This window comes from Heterocephalus glaber, unplaced genomic scaffold, assembly GCF_053883595.1.
Source record: "Heterocephalus glaber isolate CG9 unplaced genomic scaffold, H.glaber_assembly_v1.0 deba00001532, whole genome shotgun sequence".
Taxonomy (NCBI): Eukaryota; Metazoa; Chordata; class Mammalia; order Rodentia; family Bathyergidae; genus Heterocephalus; species Heterocephalus glaber.
Window position 1 is genome coordinate 20112954 of NW_028258330.1, and position 21959 is coordinate 20134912.

The 21959-nt window shown below is 50.5% G+C and overlaps 1 protein-coding gene across 1 annotated transcript in view; it reads right to left on the reverse strand.

Moving 5' to 3' along the window:
* The window catches only part of Ebf4 (EBF transcription factor 4), a 58294-nt gene extending 48058 nt beyond the window's left edge, over positions 1-10236 (reverse strand). The window contains exons 1-2 of the mRNA XM_004840674.4: positions 9940-10236; positions 9330-9451 (exon numbers count right to left, since the gene is read on the reverse strand). Of these exons, the coding sequence (XP_004840731.2) occupies positions 9330-9451; positions 9940-10236 (419 nt within the window). The remainder of the gene's footprint in view (positions 1-9329; positions 9452-9939) is intronic.
* Positions 10237-21959: the final 11723 nt, after the last annotated feature.

Here is a 21959-nt window from a genome sequence, read left to right on the forward strand (position 1 = left end):
TTTCAGTTGGCTCATGGCTTTAGATTCCCCTTTTAGAAAGAATGTTATGGCTGCAATTGTTGGGACATTTGGCTTTGTAGCATTCATGGGAGTCTTTGGGGGCCTTGGGACACTATCTAGAAATGGACCTGCTTGAGTTCAGGCTGGTGCTCCCCATGTGTTAGGTAGCTAGGTCCAGGATGGTTCCCAAGGATCCCTACCTCCTGGGAGTCATGCCCCGGGGGAGTCCCCTCTCATAACCTATCAGGATTTGTCTGTGTGGCCAACAGAATACATTAGAAGTGACAGCATATAAGTTCCAAACCTAGATCATGAAAGTATTGCAGCTTTTGCCTTGTTCTTTCTCTTGGATCATCATTCAGGGAAAGCCAGCTGCTACCTTGGGAGGACATGCAAACTGCCCTATGGCAAGGTTCATTCAGAGAACTGAGCCTTTGCCCAACAGCCAGCACTAACTTGCCAGCAGATCCTCTAGGCTTAGTCAAGTCTGCAGATGACTCCAGCTCCTGCAGCCTCAGGACAGGAGTTGAAGTCAGAACCACCCCACTGAGCTACTCCCTGATTTCTGATTCTTAGCAATTGCATGAAACAAATAAGTATTGGTTGTTTTAAGCTGCTGTGTCTGGGCTAATTACTTTATGAAGTAATAGAAATGAATGCCCCCACTTACTCTGTTACAGGACACTTTTATTTTTATTTATTTTATTTTATTTTATTGGTACTGGGGATCGAACTCGGGTCCTTGCGCTTGCTGGGCAGGTGGCAGAATCACTGAGCTAAATCCCTGGCCCACAGGACACTTTTATTGAGGAATGCATTTGCGAAAAATGACTAAAGGTCACTAGACAGCTCTGAAGCCAGGCAGAGGTTGGGAAGATGCTGCAGGTGAGCAGGACTCAGTGGAGTAGACATATGAGAGGCTGCGGCAGGGATGCGGGAGAGAGGATGGGGATGGTGGTACTGTCTACCCTGACAGCCAGGAAGGGCTAGCATCCCCAGTGCTCACTGGGGGCATGACACTGTGACAGTGGCTGCCAAGTTCATCACTTCTTAGTGTGTGTCTCTATAATTCACAGTCAACTTACTCTTTTCCTTGACTTCACACTAAGCCATAGTATCTGAGATGTCATGAGTGTGAAGGGCTTGCTAAGTTTTTACTCATACAGACTACAATAAATAACAAAAAGAATATCATTCCACCTCCTGAAAGCATGCTTGGGAGCCACAGTGGCCACATACAGTGAAGGGTCTTCTGTCCCCAGATCAAGATGAGGGGGCAACATTCTTCCCTACCAAAAGTTCCTTTTTCCAGGGGCGTCATCCTCCCTCCCTTCTTCCCCATTTCCTCCCCCTTAGGCTGCCATTCTTTCAAGTGGGGGCCTTGACCAGCCCCTCCATCGCTTCTCTAACCAGCTGAGAGGTAGGGAAGCCCTAAGAGGGCTTTCGATCTCAGCAGGTCCCTGATTACTGTTGATGAATATGCTAATGAGGCACCAACCCTGAGCTGCTCCCTGCTCCCGGAGCCAGCTTAGCTTGAACTCCACCAGAGAGAGGCTCTAGCACCACATAGAGAAAAAGAAGCCCAAAGGGGTGGTCTTATGGTGCAACCCCAGGTCACTGCTGTCCTTAATTCTGGTATTCTGAGCCTAGAAGGCTCTCAGACCTTGGGGAAGGAGAGTACAGAGAAAGAAAGGCCTTGGTAGAGGAGGGCTGGATACTGAGGAACAACAGGAGCCTTTAGACAATTCAGAATGCACTTTCTACGCAGATGTCCTTGCAGTGCCCAGACCAAATGCCACATTGGTGCAGTCAGTCAGCCTTGCTGGCCTGAGCTTCCTCTCCTACCCAACCACCTCCCTTGGGCAAATATCAGTCAGTCCTGAGTCCTGGCTGGCCCCAGCTCCTGCCTGGCTCTTGAGGACCAGACCTGGGATGTCTGGCCTAAGTTTCAAGCCAAACTCCTTTCATTGGGCCCATCCTTTCCAAGGGAGAGGATTTCTGGGGAGAGATGGCAAAGGGACCATGGGAGGGGAGCAAAACAGGTTCCTTTGGGTCCTATGGACCAATATGCAGCGCTGCCAGCTGGGATCATGGAGGGGCTGTGCCATGTCACAGGCCTGTACCCTTCCCCACAGTGGGGTTGGTTGCACCCAGCTTTCCTTCCCAAAGCACACAACCCCCAGAGATCAGACGCACAATCACCCTCTCAGGTTCACTAGAATCCAGGGGACAGTATTGACTAGGTTACGTCTCCAGGACAGGATCACTATCAAGGACAACCACAGAGCTATATTAATAACTGCCCCTACCCCCTTCAGCCCAGGGTGACTGTAGAATGGGGAAGACCCTGCTGACCATACAGGCTGCTCCTTGGCTGGGAAGGTCTTCAGCTGACCTTGTCCATGCCCCTGCTGCACTTGTGAGGAGATCAAGGTAAAATGAGACAGGGTTTTTCTCTAAGGACAGTCTAGTGTTTCCTATAAGAGACAGAGTGACACCAGGCACAACCTGAGGGGAGGAACAGGAAGCAAGAGGAAACAAGCAGGCTGGACTGTACCTTCCTTCCCTGGTTGCTCCCAAGGGCTCTCCACCCCCTGCTGCAGTAGGTGACTGATCAACACCTGTTGAATGGAACTGGAGGTCCCAAAGGACACGGTTGAGGAGGAGAAAGAAGAGATGTTTGCTTTTCTTCCCTTGGGAGAGGCTGATGCTTTTGTGGTGAGAAAACAAACCAAGATGAAAGAACAGAAAGAAAGAAACAGATAGGCACAGACAACTCAAGAGGTGTCCAGAGGTCAGAAGCCCTGACACCTGAATCTTAGGTACAAGTGTGTAGGATACAGGTGAAAGGTGAGACACTGTCTGCTTTCAGACCAGCTTAAGAGACAGATGAATGTGGACAAAGATCAATGTCTCTGGTTCTGTGGTCTTCAAAGTGGAGCTGTCCAAGACAACCATTGAGACATGGAGAAACTTCCAGATGTCTATCAATATTTATTCATTATCAAAAAAACCCCATGTGTGGTGGCACACACCTATAATCCCAGCACTTGTGAAGCAGAGGCAGGAGGACTGAGAGTTTGAGATCAGCCTCAGCTAGTGAGACCCTGTCAAAAAAAAAGGAAAGGAAAAAGAGAAAGAAAGAAAAGAAAAAAAAAAAGAAGAGAAGAAGGCAGGCAGGCAGGCAGGAAGCCAGGAAGAAAAAGGTGGTTTCAGGGAAGGGAGAAAAGAAACCTTGAAGCCTGGAGAGCAAGTATTTCATTTGGATTCCCCTTAGAAGCAGACCCTGAGGCAAAGACTCAAGTACCAACAGTTCATATGAACAGTGATTCTGGGAACCTCTGGTGTGTGCATGCGTGTGTGTGTGTGTGTGTGTGTGTGTGTGTGTGTGTGTGTGTGCGTGTGTGTGACAGTGACAGAGGGAGGGGGGAGAAGGCAGCCCATAAAGGAGCATTTCCAACAAGCCATCACTGTGGGCAGCTGGAGCTCAGTCCCACAGGAAACTCTGGAAACACAAAAAAATGCATGCCTCAGTTATCCCCCCAGAGGCACGGGTGAGGGAACTGGGGTGTTTGTCCAGCAACTCCAATTAGCCGCTGCTGACTTCTAGAATTGCTGTTTCTCTGGCATTTCCGACCTGCTGTGCAAGTGGGCAAAGCGGGCTGTAGACTCTTGAGCAGGTCCTCAAGCAAAGGGCAGCAGATGCTGGCTGGAGAAGCAAACCCTTTACTGAGGGTCCTGAGGGTTGCAGGGTGGGCACCATCTTCTAGCCACCCAGAGGCTGGGGATATGAAGGACACCAGCAAAGCTAGAGCCCCAAGAGACTGAGTGCAGCTTGGCAGATCCTGGTTTGTGACAAATGTAAGTCCTGCCCACTTAGCATGGGTATGGCTGGAGCTCAAATTCAGAGACATTTCATTCACTTTGCATCATTAGGAAACAAAGCACGCCACAAAAGCACCTTTCTCAGACGAATGTAGCTGAATGACAAAAACAGTAGCATTAACCACTTTTAGAAGATTCTAAAATGAATTACACATTTCCTCACTTTCTTAAATGACTTTTAAATGTAATGTTCAAGGTGCTTTCCTCTCAACTCTGGAGGGTGCTAAGGTGCTGGGGCACCTCTCCTATACTAGAGAACCTCAACTCAGGAGGAGAAAGCATTCACTTTCCTATTTCCACTGTGTACCACTCACCCCTTTCCATTTTCCTTGTAGGTAGACCAAGTTAAAGGACACCAGATTTCATTTGCAGATACTTTTTGGTCAGAGGAACCTGCCTTGTAGCAAGCATGGGGGTTCAAGGGCTTCCCGAGCACTGTGTTGGGAGGCTGGTGGTGTCAAGTGGACACTAAACAACCTGACCTATTCAGGTGGTCTGTGCTCCAGGGTACACAGAGATGCATGTGGGGACATAGAGGGGGCTGCTGGTTGTTACTGCCTATTGTTGCTGGGACCACCCAGTGGGTCCCTAGACATGTTCCCTTGTGAGGCTGAGCAGGTACCCCAGGGCTCTTCTAGCAGCCACAAACCCACCATGGATCTCTGGTACAAAAATCCCCCTTGCAGACTCTGTTCTGTATTCACAAGCCACTTGTGGCTCTTTACATCCTTGACCCCAAGCTCATTATACCTATGACCAGATTAACCAACAATCATCCCAAACCTCCAGGGGACAAGTGACTGAGTTGGAGTCCTGGCCTTCCTTCAGAGGTACCCCTGGGACTTCTCCCTTCCCGTCGCCTCACAAATTCTTTTTTTTTTGGTACCAGGGATCGAACTCGGGACCTTGCACTTTCGAGGCAGGCACCAGAACCACTGAGCTAAATCCCGGGCCTACCTCACAAATTCTTAACTCTTGCCACCTTGACATCCCAAGGTTCTGAGCAGTGCTTTGGTTTGAGCCTCATGCATCTTCAAGTGTGGGAGGCTGAGGTAATGGCAACAGCCCTAAAGTCATGAGCAGTGGAAAGAGGCTTTGTTGGTCATCCTCCCCGCTGCCATAAAGTAGAAGGAGCAGAAAGTTTATGTCACCTGCATCTCTCTCTGGCCTCAGATTCCCCTAGAGCCTCTGTGAAATCTAGCTCTTGTCTTCCCTGTGCTGGCATGGCTTCCTTCTTTAGACCCCTGTTCTTTTTCTCTACCTACTCCCTTTCTCTAAGCATCACATTGGTGCCTATTTTCCCTGCAGGCATTGTCTGGGCCCCTGGGGGCTGGCTGCTGATCATCAAGCCGGGCCTGACATTCCAGCTCCCAACCAAGATCTATAGCTTAGTCCTGCAAAGCCCCTGATATGCTCAGAGCCTGGCTATGCTTTAGACCAAAGATAAAAGCAGAGGCTGGCTGGGGCACACCCACCTCAGCGATGCAGGCAGAGGGAGGGCCCTTGGCTAGAGGTGGCTGCCAGAAGCTGTATGCAGATGGTCTTGCTTGAGAGGAGGTCTGTGGAGGCTTCAGATCCTCCCTTCTCACTGCCCTGGCAGCTACTCTGCTCACCTGCCCCCTGGAAATTGGCTCAGTGACCCCAGTCCCTGAAGGAGGTGGGGTAGGAAGGGTAAGGAAGGTCTCACTAGTCTGCTCTCCTGCTCTCTTTTCTTCTGCCCACTCTCTTGCCACCCACCCGCAGGCCTGCCTGCCAGGTCCCAGGCTGGGAGCAGCTATTAATTATTAAAGCAAACAAAAGCATTTCCTAGCAGGGAGGCTGGCCCATAGCTGCTTACAGGAAAGGAAGCCCCAGCTGGCTTCTCTCTCCCGGACCTTGGTTGTGTGCAGGGATCAGCTCATGGGAGAGGGCCAGCCTGGGTGCTCCAGGGATCTCTTTTAGAAGGAGGACTGGCCTGTGCCTTCCAGAGGTCTCTCTAGCCTGGGAAGCAGATCAGGAGAGAACTGCTACTGTACTAGCAGCTTCCTGCTAGTTCTCACTTGGTCCACAGGGCAGCCAGGGGAAGGTGGGCTGGAGCTGGGTATGCAGGTCTCAGAGATAAAGTCCTATTGGTTCAGGGAAGAAGCAATGGCCAGGGGTCCTTGTGTAGACTTTCCTGGCAGGACAGTCCTCCAATGGATTCCATAAATGCCTCCATGGAATCCCTCTTTTCTCCCTACTTTAATTGCTCAGAACTTTGCTTCCTACTGGCAGAGCCTCCTTCACTGATCTTAGCAAGACTCATGGGCCTTCCCTCCTCAGCTACCTTCTGTAAAACCTTGGCAATTTTGTAAAGGCTAACATGTAAAATGTTACATGGAAGGACCTGGATCCTGGACCCCATCAGGGCAAAGAGGGGAGCCTTATAAATGCACTGTTGTCCTCAGTGGGTACTCATTGTCCCTCTACAGACTGTGTGAATCAGTCCTGGGTACCATGGACACAAGGATGAATGGGCCACCATCTTTGCCCTAGAGGAAGTCACCAGCTGGCAGGGTCAGGAAGATGGTAAACATCCTTAGGCAGCACTAAGAGCTGTCCCCCTGGGGCAGGAAGGGAAGGAGGGCACAGACAGAGCAGGTGCTGGGATGGGAGTCTTGAAGGCTGTGGAGACTTTACTCAGTGGGCTTTAAGAGAAGGCAGGACTTACTGGCAGTTCTCTCATTCCCCAGAATTGTATGCCAAGCATCATACAGAAGCCAGGAAGGAAGGTTGGGGTCAGTCTGTGATGAGCCCTGAATGCTGACTATACAGGAGGAAGTGGGTACAGGTGTAGGACAGCAGAGTCTGACCTATGGTAAGCATGCTTAGGCACTAAGAACCATTCCCCCAGGCAAGGATAGAGCAGGAGCTGTGGTAGAGTGGGTCACTTTATTTTTAATCAAGGAAGAGACATGATCAGAGAAAAGTACTTTGGAAATGTTGCTTTGGTTCATGGTTCGTGGAAGATGGTTTGGAGGAGTGATGAGAAGTTGAAGCTGGAACACCAGACCAAGAGGCGCAGGCAGGGTACAGTTATCCTTCAATCCAGGGAAGAAAAGAGTCAAGGGCAAGGGGGGCTCACTGTTAAATGTGGTAACTGTGTAATCCTAGTACTCTGGGAGGCTGAGGCAGGAGGACAGCAAGTTTGAGATTAGGTTGGGCAACTTAGCAAGACCCTGTCTCAAAATTTAAAAGGGCCTGGGATGTAGTTAAGTAAAAATCCTCTAGTTGAATCCTAAGTACTACCATAAAAATAAAAATAAATAAGGGCCACCGGGGATTTAGCTCAATGGTTCCACCTCCAAGTCCTGAGTTTGATCCCCAGTACCAAAATAAATAAATAAATAAATAAATAAGAGTGACTGTGAACACTGAGGTTGGGATTAGGACACATACAAGACATTCAAGCCTTGAAAATCAGACAACTCTCCACTCCCAAGCGCCAGTGGGTGGGGGGTGAAGCCAGGCAGAGGTGAAGAGGGAGATGGAGATAGGGAAAGGAATGTGCCTTGTTGCTGCTTGGGGATAAGAAACCTGACCAGAGGACTTACTGAGGAGCAAGATGCAGTCTCTAGAGATAACAGGCAAGGAAAGGGTGAAGAGCAAGGCTTAGCCTTTCCCTTGGGAAGTGGAGAGGAGAATCAATCAAATGCGTGGGAACTCCCAATCGGGGTCGTGGGACAGAACAGTCTGTGGACCTGGGGATAAGCAGCCCAGTCTTGAAACGCTCCTGTTCAAATTGTGGAAACCCTATGAGTCCCAGTGACATGCTCCTGGAGACTAAGACTGGACATCTTGATATCTCAACCCCACTTAAGACCCACCCCGCTCCCAACCTGTTCAGGCAGCTGGGGAAAGAGGTGCCCAGAGCCTCATCTCCACACTGCCTGCACCCCACACAGGCTACCAGGGCACTGCCGCTGAGCATCTGCTTCCTCTTTATCCAACCTGCCAGCTCTGGGCAGGTACAGGGAGGTCAGAAATAGGGACCTTCAAAGGCAGACGCTTCACTGCAGCTCTCCATCCATGTCTGCAAGGAGCTCTCCCCACACAGCCCAAGGTGTGGCCAAGGATGAAGAAACTGACCATCTCAGGTTAAAGAAAAAGACAGAACTCACAGAAAAACAGGCAGGATAGAGCTCTTATCATAGCACAGGAAAAAGAAAGTAACTGGGAAGTAAGCTGGGAAGGAAATACACTAAAATGATGATAGTCGTGTTGACAGGTGACATTTGATTTTCTATAATATATAGTTATATCACCTGTAAAACTTGAGTTAATCTGAAGGATCCTTTCTTGTTCTGAACAGACTAGCTCCCGATAGAGCCCCGAGGGTTTGCTTCTGATGACTGTGAAAGAACAGGCATACAGAAACATGGCTTCAGTTAGCACATGAAAGCCCATGTGTGTCTGTTACCAGCTGAGGTTAGGGCGCGCTGAGTGGTGTTCCCTGCCCTGGACTGGGAGTGTGAAGGTGGGCCAGTGCACAGGCCTGGTCTGCCCTGGCAGTTCCCTGACTTCCTTCAGGCTGCTGGAGGACAGCTGCTGCTCAGACTTCTGAGAAGCCAGCGCCCACCTGTCCCAGCTGTTTGCTGCGGCCTTCCCTAATGTTAGCTACTACAAACTCCCCATAGCACAGCCCACCTTCTCCCCAAGCTCACAGCTGGCGTTACAAAAAGCCAGAATCTCAGATGCTATAAGGGGCAGGTCAAGAAACCTTCAAAGTTCCAGTCCCAAATCTCGGAATCCACCCCCCCCCCCACACACACCTAGGTCCCCTGGCCAGAACTCTTACTTCTCTGAGGAAATAAGCGTGGGTTTTGATTTCCCAATGGCTCCCAGCCTCCGCCTGGACCAACGGTGGTGGTGGTTGGGGGGAGACACCTGCCAAAGAGGCAGGGCTCCGCCCCCATTTGCATCCCTAATCTGTCCAGCCAAGCAGACAGCCTACCTCTTTAGCCCCTAGCTGCCTCTCTGGCCCTGCACGCCCCCATCCTCCAACTCCGAGGAGGGGCATGGGAAAAGAGAAAGGGGGCAGGGTTTCTTGGTTTACTTGGCAGCGCTGCGGAATTTGACAAGCAGAGTCAAAGAGAGGCTGGACGTTCCTAGACGGCTATAGTTGTGAGTGATGGCTCAGGGGCTGCAGGCAGTGGGGATGCCTCCTCTTCCCGAGCCCTGGACGCTCACGAGCGACCTTCAGAAATCAGAGCCTGGACAGCCAGAGTTGAGGCAGAAGCCCCGCCCTGACCTGCCCCATAGTCTGGGGAGGAAGCACAGGCTCCGGACCAGGTGAGCTGGAGAGCTCTTCGCCCGGTCCGGAGTTTGGGCTCTCTCCACCCCTTGCTCCAGCTTCGGAGCAAGCAGAGCACAGGCGGCGCCTCGCCGGCCGTCCAACCCGAGCGCACGTCCCGTCAAGCACTTACCTCTGCGCTGCGGTGTTGGAGTCTAGGATGCCCGCGCCCTGCATCCAGGAGCGCACAGAGCCCAGGCCGGCGGGCAACAGCGGCTCCTCCTTGAGGTTCAGCCCCCCGCGGGGCAGAGTGTCCTGCGCGGGGAACATAAGGGCGCGCGGTCGGTGGGCGCACCCGCCGCCTCGGGTCCAGTCCCGCCGAGGCTGTGCGACCCGACGGCACGCGGCGCCTCTGGGAGCGCAGCGCAGTGCCGAGTCCGTGGCTCCGTGAGCGCTGGCTGCTTGGGCGCTCCCTCGGAGAAAGCGGGTCCGCGGGCGCCAGCGCTGTTCCCTCCCCTCCCGGGGCACGGGGCGGGGAGATGCAGGGATTCCCCCGCGGCCTGAGCGCCAGCGGGCGGACGGCGAGCGCAGCGGGGAGGGCGGGGAGCGGAGCCCGCAGCCGCTCTGCGCGGAGGCGCCCCAGAGGCGCGCTCTGGCGGCTGCCCGGGGCCGCGGTCGTCGGAGGGGGGGTCCGGGCGTCCCGGGGGCTGCTCGGGCGAGGCGGAGGCGCGGGGCTACCCGCCCTCCCCCTCGCCGCCCCCACCTCCCGCCCGCCCGCGGCGCCGGCGCGGGGCGCTGATTACCATCCGGGAGGCGGAGGCTGCGGGCGCGGAGCACGGCGGCGACAGCGGCGGTGGCAGGAGGAGCAGCAGCCGTGCGTCCCGGGGAACGACAGGGGCCGCGCCGGGCCAGCAGACCCCGCCGCTGCCTGCGCCCCGCGCGCCCCGGCGCCCCGGCCCGGCCGCAGCCCCGGGCGGCAGCACCTGGAGCAGCAGAAGCAGCAGCCCGGCAGACTCCCCCCGGGGCCCGGCTCCCGCGCCGCCCCGCCGCGGCCGCCGCCGCCCGCCGCTCCCCGGGGCCTGGCCGCGGGCCCGGGCCATCCCGCCGCCGCCGCCGCCGCCGCCGCCGCCCCCGCCGCCGCCGCCACCACCGCTCCCAGGGGAGCGGGAGCCGAAAGGAGGGAGCGCGGGCGGGAGGAGGGATGTCGGGAGCGGGCGGGCCCAGGGGACGGGGGGCCGGGGGAGGCGGGGGCGGGGCGCGCGGCCAGCGGAGGGGCGGCCAGGGACGTGACATCATCGGGGGAGGAGCGGCCGGGCTCTGGCGGCCGCGGCGGGGCGGACCCTGGCGAGCTGGTGGCCGGGGCCGGGGGTGGCTGCCTGACGGAGGCCGCGGGAGGGAACAGGCCAGACCGGGGCGGGTCCGGGAAGCCGAGGCAGGATGGATCCGGGGCGGCGTCTCGAGGGAACCGTGCCCCGGGGCACGTCGCGCCGCTCTGAGGAACCTCCACGGCCCGCCCGTCGCCGCAGGATGAAGCCCCAAGCAGCTTCGCGGCCTCATCTCCCGCCCCCCGAGTATGTGCGGTACTCTGCATGCCAGACGCTCAGTTCCTGGACTTGCTGCTCATTTTGACGCCTCCCAGCTTCCCCCTTGGTTTTCACTCTTAGGGGCTGTCCGCTCCGGGCTTCCCCCGGCAAAGTTGACCTCGGTTTAACCTCTGCCGGCCAAGGACTCACACACCTCTCTCTCTATTAGGAACCCCAGACAAACAGAGCGACTTTCTGCACCTCCATCTCCTCCTGGTCACAGGGTTGCCTGAACCAAAAGCAGTGCCTTTCAGAAACCGCTTGATTTCTGATTGCACATAGAACGCTGGGGCTCAGAGCCCAGCTTCACCTCATCCTTTTCCCCAGCCACCTCTCCGCTCAGATTCCACTCCTATTTATCAGTTCCTGGCACAGAAGACATCTGGCCCTTGGCCCCAGGGTCAGGGCATTTCTGCTCCTCTCCCTACATTCTGGCCTGGTGCTTCCTGGCCAGGCTGTGAACTGAGCCCGGAATCAGACCAGCACTTTCCTGAAGAGCAGCAGAGTAGGCTGAGCTCTCAGAGACCAACGGATTCCCGCCCTCTTGGTGGGGGTGGGGGGTCCAAGTGTGCAGTTAGTCTTTTGCCACAGTTGAGCCAGATGAAGGATCCCAGGGGGCACTTTTACCTCCTACCATCCGGAGGTTTCCCCTCCTCATCTCCCACCCTCTTTCCTGTCCCTTCTTTATGCGTCCTCCCCATAACCTGCATGCGTGCTGCCATTTCCACCTGGATTTCTCAAGGTGGCAGCGGTTACCCTAGGTGGGATCCCCAAAGGTAGGTATTGCCATAGGATGAGTTCTTATCCCAATCCCTATCTCCATCTCTTTATCTGACTCTCAGCCTTGCTCCTGTGGCCCTTGACCTTACCTGGGAGCTTGTTAGAAGTGCAGAATCTGCACTGGAACAAGATCTGATGAGATCTGTGCACATGATCTGCTTGAGAAGCTGGGCTCTAGAAAACTCCCCAAAGCTGTTCCATACTTGCCATACTTCTCTCCCCAACCTCCTTACCTAATTTCCAGCAGGGACCCTCCACTCATCTGGTAGAGGGGACACAGGGCACCTGAGCAGAAGCATGCCGGTTCTCCCAGCAGTTTGTGCTCTTCTCAGTCTCCTCCATTCTCCTCTCCTCCAGCTCCAGCGATGGATGTGAGACCTCTTTCTCATTCCATCTTCTCCCCTTCCAGAGAGTTACCCATCCCATCGCCTGTTCCATCTTGATCTCCCTTCTTTTCTCTGCTCATATCTCCCTATTCTTAAAACTCTCCTTGTCCCCACCTCCTTCTTCAGTTTCTGGTGCTCTTGTTTCTGAGAAAGTTTACAGTAGCACTCCAAGGACACCTCGGCAGCCCAGCAGGCCACTCCTGGGTCTCTCATGGTCTGGCTGTTTTCCAGCTCTGTGGTTGCTTTCTTCTGCTCTCAGATTCTGTGGCCTCTCTGGGGGCTCAGGCCCTCTGACCTCCTGCAGAATGGAGGAGGTCACTTCTCTTTCCCCTCCCACACACCTGGAGAAGCCCTAATAACCAAAGTGCAATCCCTTTCTCCCCCCTGCCCTCTACTGGGCCTGGATACTCCCCCAACCCATGTGTTTCCTCAGTCTCACAGACCATCCCTGGGGGAGATGATCTCCCCTATCTGCTTCTGTCTGTGCTGACTGGTGAGCAGACCTGGGCAGGACTTTGAGGCTGGAAAGGAGTGCCTCCCTCCAGGGAGGGTCTCTATCACCAGTAACTCTGCCCCAAGGCTTTGGTGGGGCTGCTCAGTCTTCATATGCCTTGTTTCCCACAAGCCAGCCCTTCTGTCTGTGTCTACACCATCTTCTCCTGCTGCCTACCAGGCTTGGGGCTTGGGCATCATCACAGATATCTTTCTCGCCACCTGTTTGTCAAGTCACTCTCTCTCTCTCTCTCTCTCTCTCTCTCTCTCTCTCTCTCTCTCTCTCTCTCTCTGTGTGTGTGTGTGTGTGTGTGTGTGTGTGTGTGTATTGCTGGGCATTGAACCTAGGGCTTCACACACACTAGGTAAGCACTGTACCCCTGAGCTAGTCAGGTCTTAAGGATCTCCCTTCTATGTCCTTCTCCCTGCCCCAGATCCCACAGAGAATATCTTTAACAGTGAAACTTACTTCTCCTCTGGACTCCACTCTGGCTTGGAGGAAAGAGATGCCCTGTCCTCCTACAGCCTCCTCATCTGTCCTGGTTCTCAGCTGCTCACCCCTCCAACCTCCTGCCATAGTCTTTAAAGAGTTGCTTGAATTGGACCATTTTCTGCTCAAGAACTGTTAAATGTCTCTCATAGCTCCCCAAATAGACATTTTGGGACTCAGTTTAGGGATGTCTTAGGCACATTCATGCCTGATCCACCTTATCTCATCAGCCAGCCTTCCTTCCCATCTTTGCTGGGAAGTTCCCTGCTTCCTTGATGCAGAAGAGCTCACCATTGCCCAGACTCCACTCCCACACACTCATCTCCGTGCCTTTACTCTGTTGTTCCCAATGGTAGGAATGCTCTCATGAAGGTAACGGTTTTCTGCTGGGAAACAGTGGGGACTCCATGCTTCTCATGGCATTGCATCATGATTCTGGAAGGTTGTCCCAGGGTAGAGTTGCGGGATGGGTGCTCAGAATTAACAAGGAGCAGAAGGGGAAACTGACAGTGAATGAAGACTCAGTCATTAGCTGGGGTGGGCTCCCTAGTTGTGTGGGTTTCTATTCTATCCCAGACCCACGGAATAGAAAGGAACAGCCAGGATGGTGTTTGAGGATCTTTAAAGCCTGCAGCCCCAGAGAAGGGTTTCTGGGTGATGAGGATACCTCGTGGACCATGTGGGGGGCTGATGGACAAATCTTGGGTCAGTCTCTGGGGTCAGAGGTAAGTATTTCTGCTTCAGGTCCAGTTGAAAGTCTGTTTCTTCAAACTATTTTGCATTATTTATCTTAGTTACTTTGGCAGATTCCCTCTTTTCACCTGTTGCAGCTGCTTTGTAGGCAGGAATTTGGGGGATTAGCAGGGTGTGGTGACAGACAGGGGACGCTTGGCCCAAGCCTGCAGAGAATGCCACTCCCTTCTGGCTGAGGCACGTTCACCCCAAAGCTCCAGGGCAAAGCCTCTGACCTCAGCCTTCCCCTTCATGGACACTGTGCTTACATCCAAGGGAAGGGCCCTTGTCTATGCTTAGAGCTAACGATAAGCCAGAGCAAGACTTGGGCTATGCCCTTAGGGAGCTCATTGTGTGGTGGTGGTGGTGGTGGTAGGGGACTTGTAAATACTCTGTGTCACTCCAGAGTGACCTGGGCTGTTGCAGAAGCAGGAGCAGGTGTAAGACCAATGCAAAAGAATGGCCTGAGCCTGAGTGGGGAAGGGTGTCTAGGACAGAAGGATTGGCCTAGGGAAGGACTAGCAGAGCTGAAAGAGTGGATTCGCTACACACTTGCTTCAAAAAGGTAGAGGGGCTTAGGCCCTGGGCATTGTGCTGGTGCCCAACATGCCATATTGAGGACCTTGACACTTCTGTAAGTATGGGCCTTAAGACAATATATATACTTTTTTTTTTATCAAAAGAAGGACGACCCCCCCCCCTGCTAGTACAAACCTTAAAAGATGTATCCAAAGTGGATTATTAAACTGAGGCCCGCTTAGCCTAGTTGTGTGTTGTGCTATAGCGCCCCCTGGAGGCCCTTAATGTGAGGCCGGCGCTTGGCTCTAATCCCTGTTAAATCCCCTGATGGCAATTAAAATGCTAAGAATAGGAAAATTAAAGCATGAGCTAATTTTGGCTACTGTATAGAAAACAAAAAAGACAAGGGCCATTCCAGAAGGTTGCCTGAAAGGTATGCTTCCGGCTCTCAACCTTCCTCTCTTTTGACTCCTGAAGTCTTCAATTGTTTCAGGAAAACCCCACACAAGTGTTAGTCTTGCCTTAGGATCCATCTCACCCCCAGGTTCTAGGCTGAGTTATTCAGTTTTGAATAATAGCAGAATGAGAGCCATAATGGCTGGCCCTTTGGCAAGAGAGTTGAGTTCGTATCTCCAGTTTCTTAGCTGGAGCCAAGGCTGGATATGTCTGTTCATCATTCCTGGTTACACCTTGCTAATTGCGAATGATCTCAAAGACAACCAGTCTCAATCCTCACTAAGGAAGAGGAAGGGACTGTTTCCCTTTGTACAGCAAGATATGCTCACTCCATACTGGTTTGCATAGCCCTGCTATCCCCTTTCATTCACCCTCCAGCCTGCAGAGAGGGCTCAGAGCCCTCAGTTTTCTAAATTCACATAGGAACAGCACCCAGCATATCCCTGGATGGGTGCTCTTAGCTACCCACAGGCAAAAGAAAAAAACACCAACCCCCAAATTAAAAAAAAACCACCCTTGTTTCGATCTCTGGTACCAAAAAAACACCCTTGAAATAAAAGTACATATGTATTCTATTAGTGGGAAAAAGATCAAATTCCTTTCCGGATCGCTAGGCAGCAATAGGAAAGACAGCCATTGCTCCTGAAGAGGAGTAGGATGGAGTAGGGGTGAGTGGGAAGGAACTGCTCTCCCCCTTGTCCAGGTGAGGACCTGGCAGAGGCTGATTCTTTATGGAGCTTAATCTTCAGGGTCTCATCCACACAGGCTCATGCCAAGGCCTCTTGAAATGACAAATTCTCATGGTTTCTGGGTGTGGTGGCAACATACCTATAATTCCAGGACTGAGGCAGGAGGATTGTACTTGAACTCTCTCTCACACACACACACAAAAGACAAGTTCCCATGGCTATATATAATTTGTGGGGAGGGGATTTTTGAGATAGGATCTTGCTATGTCATTCAGGCTGGCCTTGAACTCACTGTGTAGCACAGGTTGGCCTTGAACTTGTGATTCTCCTGCCTCAGCCTCATGAGTGCTAGGATTACAGGGATGTGATACCATGCCCAGCTTAATAATTGTGCATTCATAATCTATTTTTCTTAAGAACCTGCCCCCTCTAGTATAAAGGTTTCAGGGCCTCCCAAATCTGTATTTTCCAGTGGATCCTGAAGTTGGTTAGGAAAAGTTCAGGTACAATACAATAAAGACCTAAATTAAAGCAGGGTCAATGAGATTTGTCACTTATCAATAGCTTTTGCAAGTGGAAAATTTTGTCTCTTTTCTTCTGAACCCATAGTGCACAGAAAAGTTCCTGGTGCATAAATATTTGTGGAATGCATACTTGCTTGGGATATGGAAGACAGGAAATCATGACTGATTGGGTATGTGGGGCACCCTGTGCAGGAAGCTCATCACCAGCACATCTACCTCCTGTCACCTAGGCTGCTCTGCCCTGCCATCCAGCCCCATCCCTGGGAGAGACAGCATGAAGACAGCTTTCCCCTTAGCCTTCATGGCCATTTGAAGCCAGGTCCATGGGATGTGTCCCCTGTTGGAAAGGACCCTGGACTTGGGGCCTGCAGACCTGACCTGAGTAGGCAGGTCACCTAGAATTCTCAGCTTCAGTTACTTCACGGGTGAACCTGGAGTGCTGGGGAGAGATGGTTAAGTGAATTAAACCTCAGGTGTAGCATTTACTGATTTTCATGATGAGTAAGTTCTTTTCCATGGCTGCTTTCAAACCACTAATGTGATTTTTGAACATGTTGTGAAGAGTTGCGCACAGAGGCTTTCTGGATCTGTGTGATCTGATTCCAGCACACAGCACAGTGGTATGTGGGTCCTGATGACTGGCATCCCCCAATATTTTAACAAGTGTTGCATGAGGGGGACCCAGATTCTGTGCCAAACTGTATGTGAGCAAATTTTTTCCCAGAAAGATCATCATTTCATATGGATGAATTATATGTGGATGATCAATTTGGCCCAATGCCCATCTTTTTTTTTTTTTTTTAAGTTTTAAAATTTTTATCTGGACATAGTGGTGTATGCTTGCAACCCAAATTTTGGAAGATTGAGAGACAGGAGTACTGCAAATTCAAGCCCAACAAGGACAATTTAGCAACTTAATGAGATCCTGTCTAAAAATTTAAAAATATAAAAAAGGGCCAGGGATATAGCTGAGTGCAAAGGCTCTAGGTTCAATCCCCAATACCACAAAAATATTTTTAAATTTGCTTTTTAAAAATTATGATATAACCTACAGCATGCCATAATAAATTCACAAGATTGGATGCATGTCTTGATGACTTTTTGCGCACATATACACGCATATATCCAGCATCCAGATTAAAATATGGGATGTCTCCAACATCCCCACAACCTCTCAGGTCTCTTCCCCTCAGAGGTAACCCCTCCTGATTCCTCACTCCATAAACTAGTTTGTCCAATTTTTGAAGTTCATATAAATGACATTATGCATTATGTAGTGATCTGTCTTTCACATCACTTTATCTGTGAGATTTACCCATGCTGTCGTGTGCAGGAGTAATTTATTTTCATTTCTATGTCATATCTCTAGCACTGACTTTCTAATATGTTTAACTTAATAAAAGTTTTGAATGTTTCCCATGTTTGTTTTTGTCTCTCACCTCTGAAACTGTGGATCCCACTGGTTGGCCTACCTGACTATATATTCAGTCCCATATGATCTGTTTCTCTTTGGCCATGACCCCTCCTCTACCATTTATTCACTGCCCTCATCTGCCATACTCTTCAGAATTCCTTCTGCAAAATCAATCAACTTCTTCATATTCTCAACATTTCTTTTAAAAGTCTCTCTTCCTTCTACCTTAACTGAGACATGGATCGTGCCTGGTGTGGGCTCAATGTTTGTGTCCCCTTCACATCCATATGTTGAAGCCCTAACCCTCAATGACTACATTTGGAGATAGGGTCTGTGAGGAGATGATAAAGATTAAGTGAAGTCATAAAATGGGGCCTTACTGCAGTCAGGCTGCTGGCCTTGCAGAAGAGGCAGGAACACTCCTATCTCCACCAAATGAAGACACAGTGGAAAGGTGCCCAGCTGCAAGCCAGGAAGAGAGCCCTTATGAGGAACTTAATCCACTGGTACCTTGATCTCGGACTTTCTGAGAAAATAAATTTCTTTTACTCATGCTGCTCAGTCCATGTGATTTTGTTATGGTAACTCAAGAAGACTAAGACAATGTCCAAGGATACCCTCTCCCCTAAGGCCTTCTGTAGCAGTTCCTTTTTATTCCCTTTCACATCAGCATATGTGAAAATTTTGATTTACTTCCAAGATAGTAAGTTATCTTGTTACTGCTTTATAAATGCTGGCAGAAGACTTGATATTCCCGGACTTGAGACAAGGAATTTTATTATTTAGTAGAGCAAATAACAAAGCATCGTGTTTGCATCAGCTCCCCTGGTCTCCCAAGTCCCACAAGAGTAATGTGGAGGAGCCCCGTGGATGCTGTCCATACTGTGAAGTATCCAATGTGAAGGACACTGACAAAGAGTGGTCAGGACCTTGTATTCTGGGCAAGCCTAGTAAAGCTGTGCAGGGATAATCAGGGCCTAGAGTGCCCTGCCTATCCTAACAATTGGCACTACACATTCGTGGCTGAACTCAAATATTCACATAAATTTGCCACTCTATCTACCACTCCAATTAATCTTATCAACCAAGGCTGGGACCAAGTCCATTCAATTTGTTTCATACAGAATTAAATTAAAGCTACTATTAAGAGACTTTCAGCAAGGAGAAGCCAACCTACAGTATTAGCTTCAAATCATGTAGCCAAGGGCCTCAGGCTCAGTCACCTGTGAATAAGTCCTAAGGGGACCAGTAGATCTTATTTCAGACTGGATATAGTCTAAGGCCAGACTATTATTTGTTACAGGCCATAAAATGAGTTTTAGACTGATCTGATCTTTGACGTCATTGCAATAAGTATAGGAAGCAACAGATGAGCCCAAAAGCAATTCCTATCTCTAATGGAGTGACATTCCATGGCCTACATACAAATATACAACCCAAAGGTTCACATGTCACTCCAGTTTACGATTTATTGTTGAATCTGGTTTAGATCACCATTTTACTGGTTTGGTTAGCCTCATGGGCAGTGTTATCAAGTAGCTGCAGCTTTGGCCATCATACATGAACCAAGGCCACTTGGTTGACGAGAAAAGTACATGCATTTGTAGCAGTCAGATTAAAACAAAGTTGTTCTGCAAGACCTGTTTGTACGTGTATAGAGGAAGAGAAGGCTGCATATTCAGGAACTATTGTTGCTGGCTGGCAAAGGGCACAACTAAATAGTTCAAAACTGGCTTTGTTTGTGTGAATTTTTGTTTTCATAGCACATTCGTGGCATAATAAACCCAGAAGGGGTCAGGTTGTCAGCCACAGTTGCTGCTCTACTCAGATGAACCAGATGATGGTTTTTCTAGGCTGCAGTGCTGAATCTAGGGGACAAAGGACTCATTAATCACCCACCTCTGTTCTGTGCACCTTCTGGTGTCTAACGTGCCTTTTTTGCTAGACCTCCATGGCCACAAAACCAGTGCCTCCCATTCCAGAAGCCAAAATTTCATCATTTCTCCACTTTTTCCTATCACTCATAGATCTTTTGTTTGAATTAGCCAGGCACAAGAGAGAAAGGGCATTTTTACAAAATGTACAGAGACTCATCATATCTATGACCTTAGCTAGTGCGGGCCAGTGTTGAGAGATTCAGCAAGCAGTGTACTTAACTAGCTAAGTGGCCATTCCCTTTACGATCTAGGACTATGCTAATCTATCAAAAGAATCTAGGCACTAAACCAAAATTAGAATTAAGTCTGAATCTGCTAGGCCCCTTTGCCAGGCTGACACAACCAGACTGGCTTAGGGTTGCTGGTTAGGAAAAACCTTCCGCCTAGAAAACCCAAACAAACAAGTACCATTTTAAGGAATGGTTAGATCCCAAGTTTTTGGAATAGCTCTCTGTAGCCCTCAAGCTCTTTTTTCTTTATCATCACTCAGGAAGTGGCTGAGAGGAGGTGATCCTTATCTAGTGTGCAGTGGTAGCTTCTGCATCAGAAACATAGAATTCCTTACTTTGTGCCCAGCCCACGATGGCACATGTGTTGCTATGTCTGGTTTGATGGAGGATTCAGGCAGTGATGGTGATAGTATGGGCAGTGAGGCCTGGATCAGTAGACAGTTTCATTTGCTCTTATTACAGAGGGGTCCTCACTATGGGCATCTCCATCAGTGATCCAGATTGTGTGAACTTCTTTTTTTTTGGTACCGGGGATCGAACTTGGGACCTTGCGCTTGCAAGGCAGGCGCTGGCACCACTGAGCTAAATCCCTGGCCCTAGGTTGTGTGATTGGCAACTGAATTTGTTTCCACAATTTGTAGCTCGAGTGAGGATGTCTAACTTGCCAGTCTTGTGAACAAGAGAGCTAGGCCCCTGGCAACACAAAAGACAGGAAATGTAGCAAGACTCAAGGTTCATGTTAGCTAGGACTGTAGCATTTCCTTGAGTTCTATCTACTGAGCAGAGCAACATGCTTATTTTTGATTCCATGTAGTTGGTGCTAGTTTGACACCATAAGTCGTTAGCTTAGCCAAACCACAAGTGTACCAGGCCAGGTACTTAGGGGACCCTCTGTGACTAAAGAGCCCCACTGAGCCAGCAGATTTACCTCTGGTGGTGAAGTGAGGAATAACGTTCCCCCGAAGAGATTTTTGCTGCCACTTTTCTATGTAAAACCCAGATAACACATGGACCAGGCCAACTGTGCCCTTGAATGTAGCATTTCCATTTGACTGATAAGGCCTTTTGTCCCCTTCTCTTAATAGCCACTGAATCCAAATTGAGACATCCTTAAGTGGGATTATCAGGTTGGACAGTCATTTGACCTCTTTGGGTCAATAATAAATTTGTAGGGGGCCAAAGGTTTAGTTCCATGGTGCCGTGCCTGCCTGGCAAATGCAAGGTCCTGAGTTTGACCCCCAGTACCAAAAAATAAAATAAAATAAAAATTCTAGGAGATACAATTACTGGGGATTGAGCCTAGGGCCTTTTCATGGAGCTATAGCTCCAGAAATAATAATAATAATAATAATAATAATAATAATAATAATAATAATAATAATTTTTTTTTTTTAGAGAGCCCACATATTTTATTCCAGCCCCTGCCCACCACAGCCTGGCGGCCTCCCACAGCTCTGCCCTTTGGATTATGGAGGAAAAAAAAAAGCCATTTGACATTCTGGGCCACAGAATACAAGATGGGCCTAGATTGTACAAGGAGATTACACACTGAGGCAAGAAAGCATGCAAACGGGAGCAGGGATTCTTCACCCCACAGGGAAGCCAGTGCTGGAGACACACGGGGGGACCTGAGGGCCTGGAGCAGGGCTACAGAAGGACCAACAGAAACATGAGTGTCTGAGAACGATGTAATACTGACTTGTCTTTTGTGGTAACAGTCCATGAGATGTGCGCCTCTGTCTCCTGAGATACAGCGAGGCATGGGGGAGGCGGCGGAGGAGCTGTGGGTGGGACACTGTACCGTGTGACATCACGATCATGCAGCCAGTGCCGAAAGGACAGAGGAGTGAGAACGAGGCTCAGGGCTCGGGGCTCGGGGTGGCCCCAGGGGGTGCAGGCACCTCGCAGGAAGTGCCCAGCTCTCAAGAACACTGTCCAGTCCCAGCAGGGCCGTCTTCAGAAATTATTTTAAATCTTAAGACAGGTTCTCACTAAATCAATAAGTTGCCCAAGCTGGGCTTGAACTTGGAATCCTCCTGCCTAAACCTCTCACAGTGCTGGGATACAGGTCTGAACCACCATGTCCAGCGGGTTTCATTTTTTAAAAAGGATGTGCTTGGCGACTGAGTCCAGCAGGTGGCACTGTTGGACTGGAAAAATGGCATCTGGCGTAATCTGCCAGGCTGAATCTTTAATGCTCTGATTTTCCTTTCTCCTTCTGAAAGTCTATACCGCTTCTTCAGGACCATTCAAGAAAGTTCAGAAATCATCCTTTATGTGTAGTTTAGCTTGTACAGAATGCTATGGTCATTTAGTACATGCTAGTTCACAGAAGCCTAACAGGGCAAGAGGCCGGGTTTACTGCACCTGTAGTGTCACCGTAGATTCTTGATTTCTGCCTGTTCAACCTCCCCACTGGCAAAAGTGAAAAAATAAAGTTGGGCGAGATGGTAGATAGCAACAGTTTCACATGATTTGACCTAATGTATATGTGGGAATTTAGTTCAAATGGTTCCTGACTTATGATGTTGCTACCTACAACCTTTCAACTTTACCATGGTAGAAGGCAAATCCATACAACTGTTCTGGTT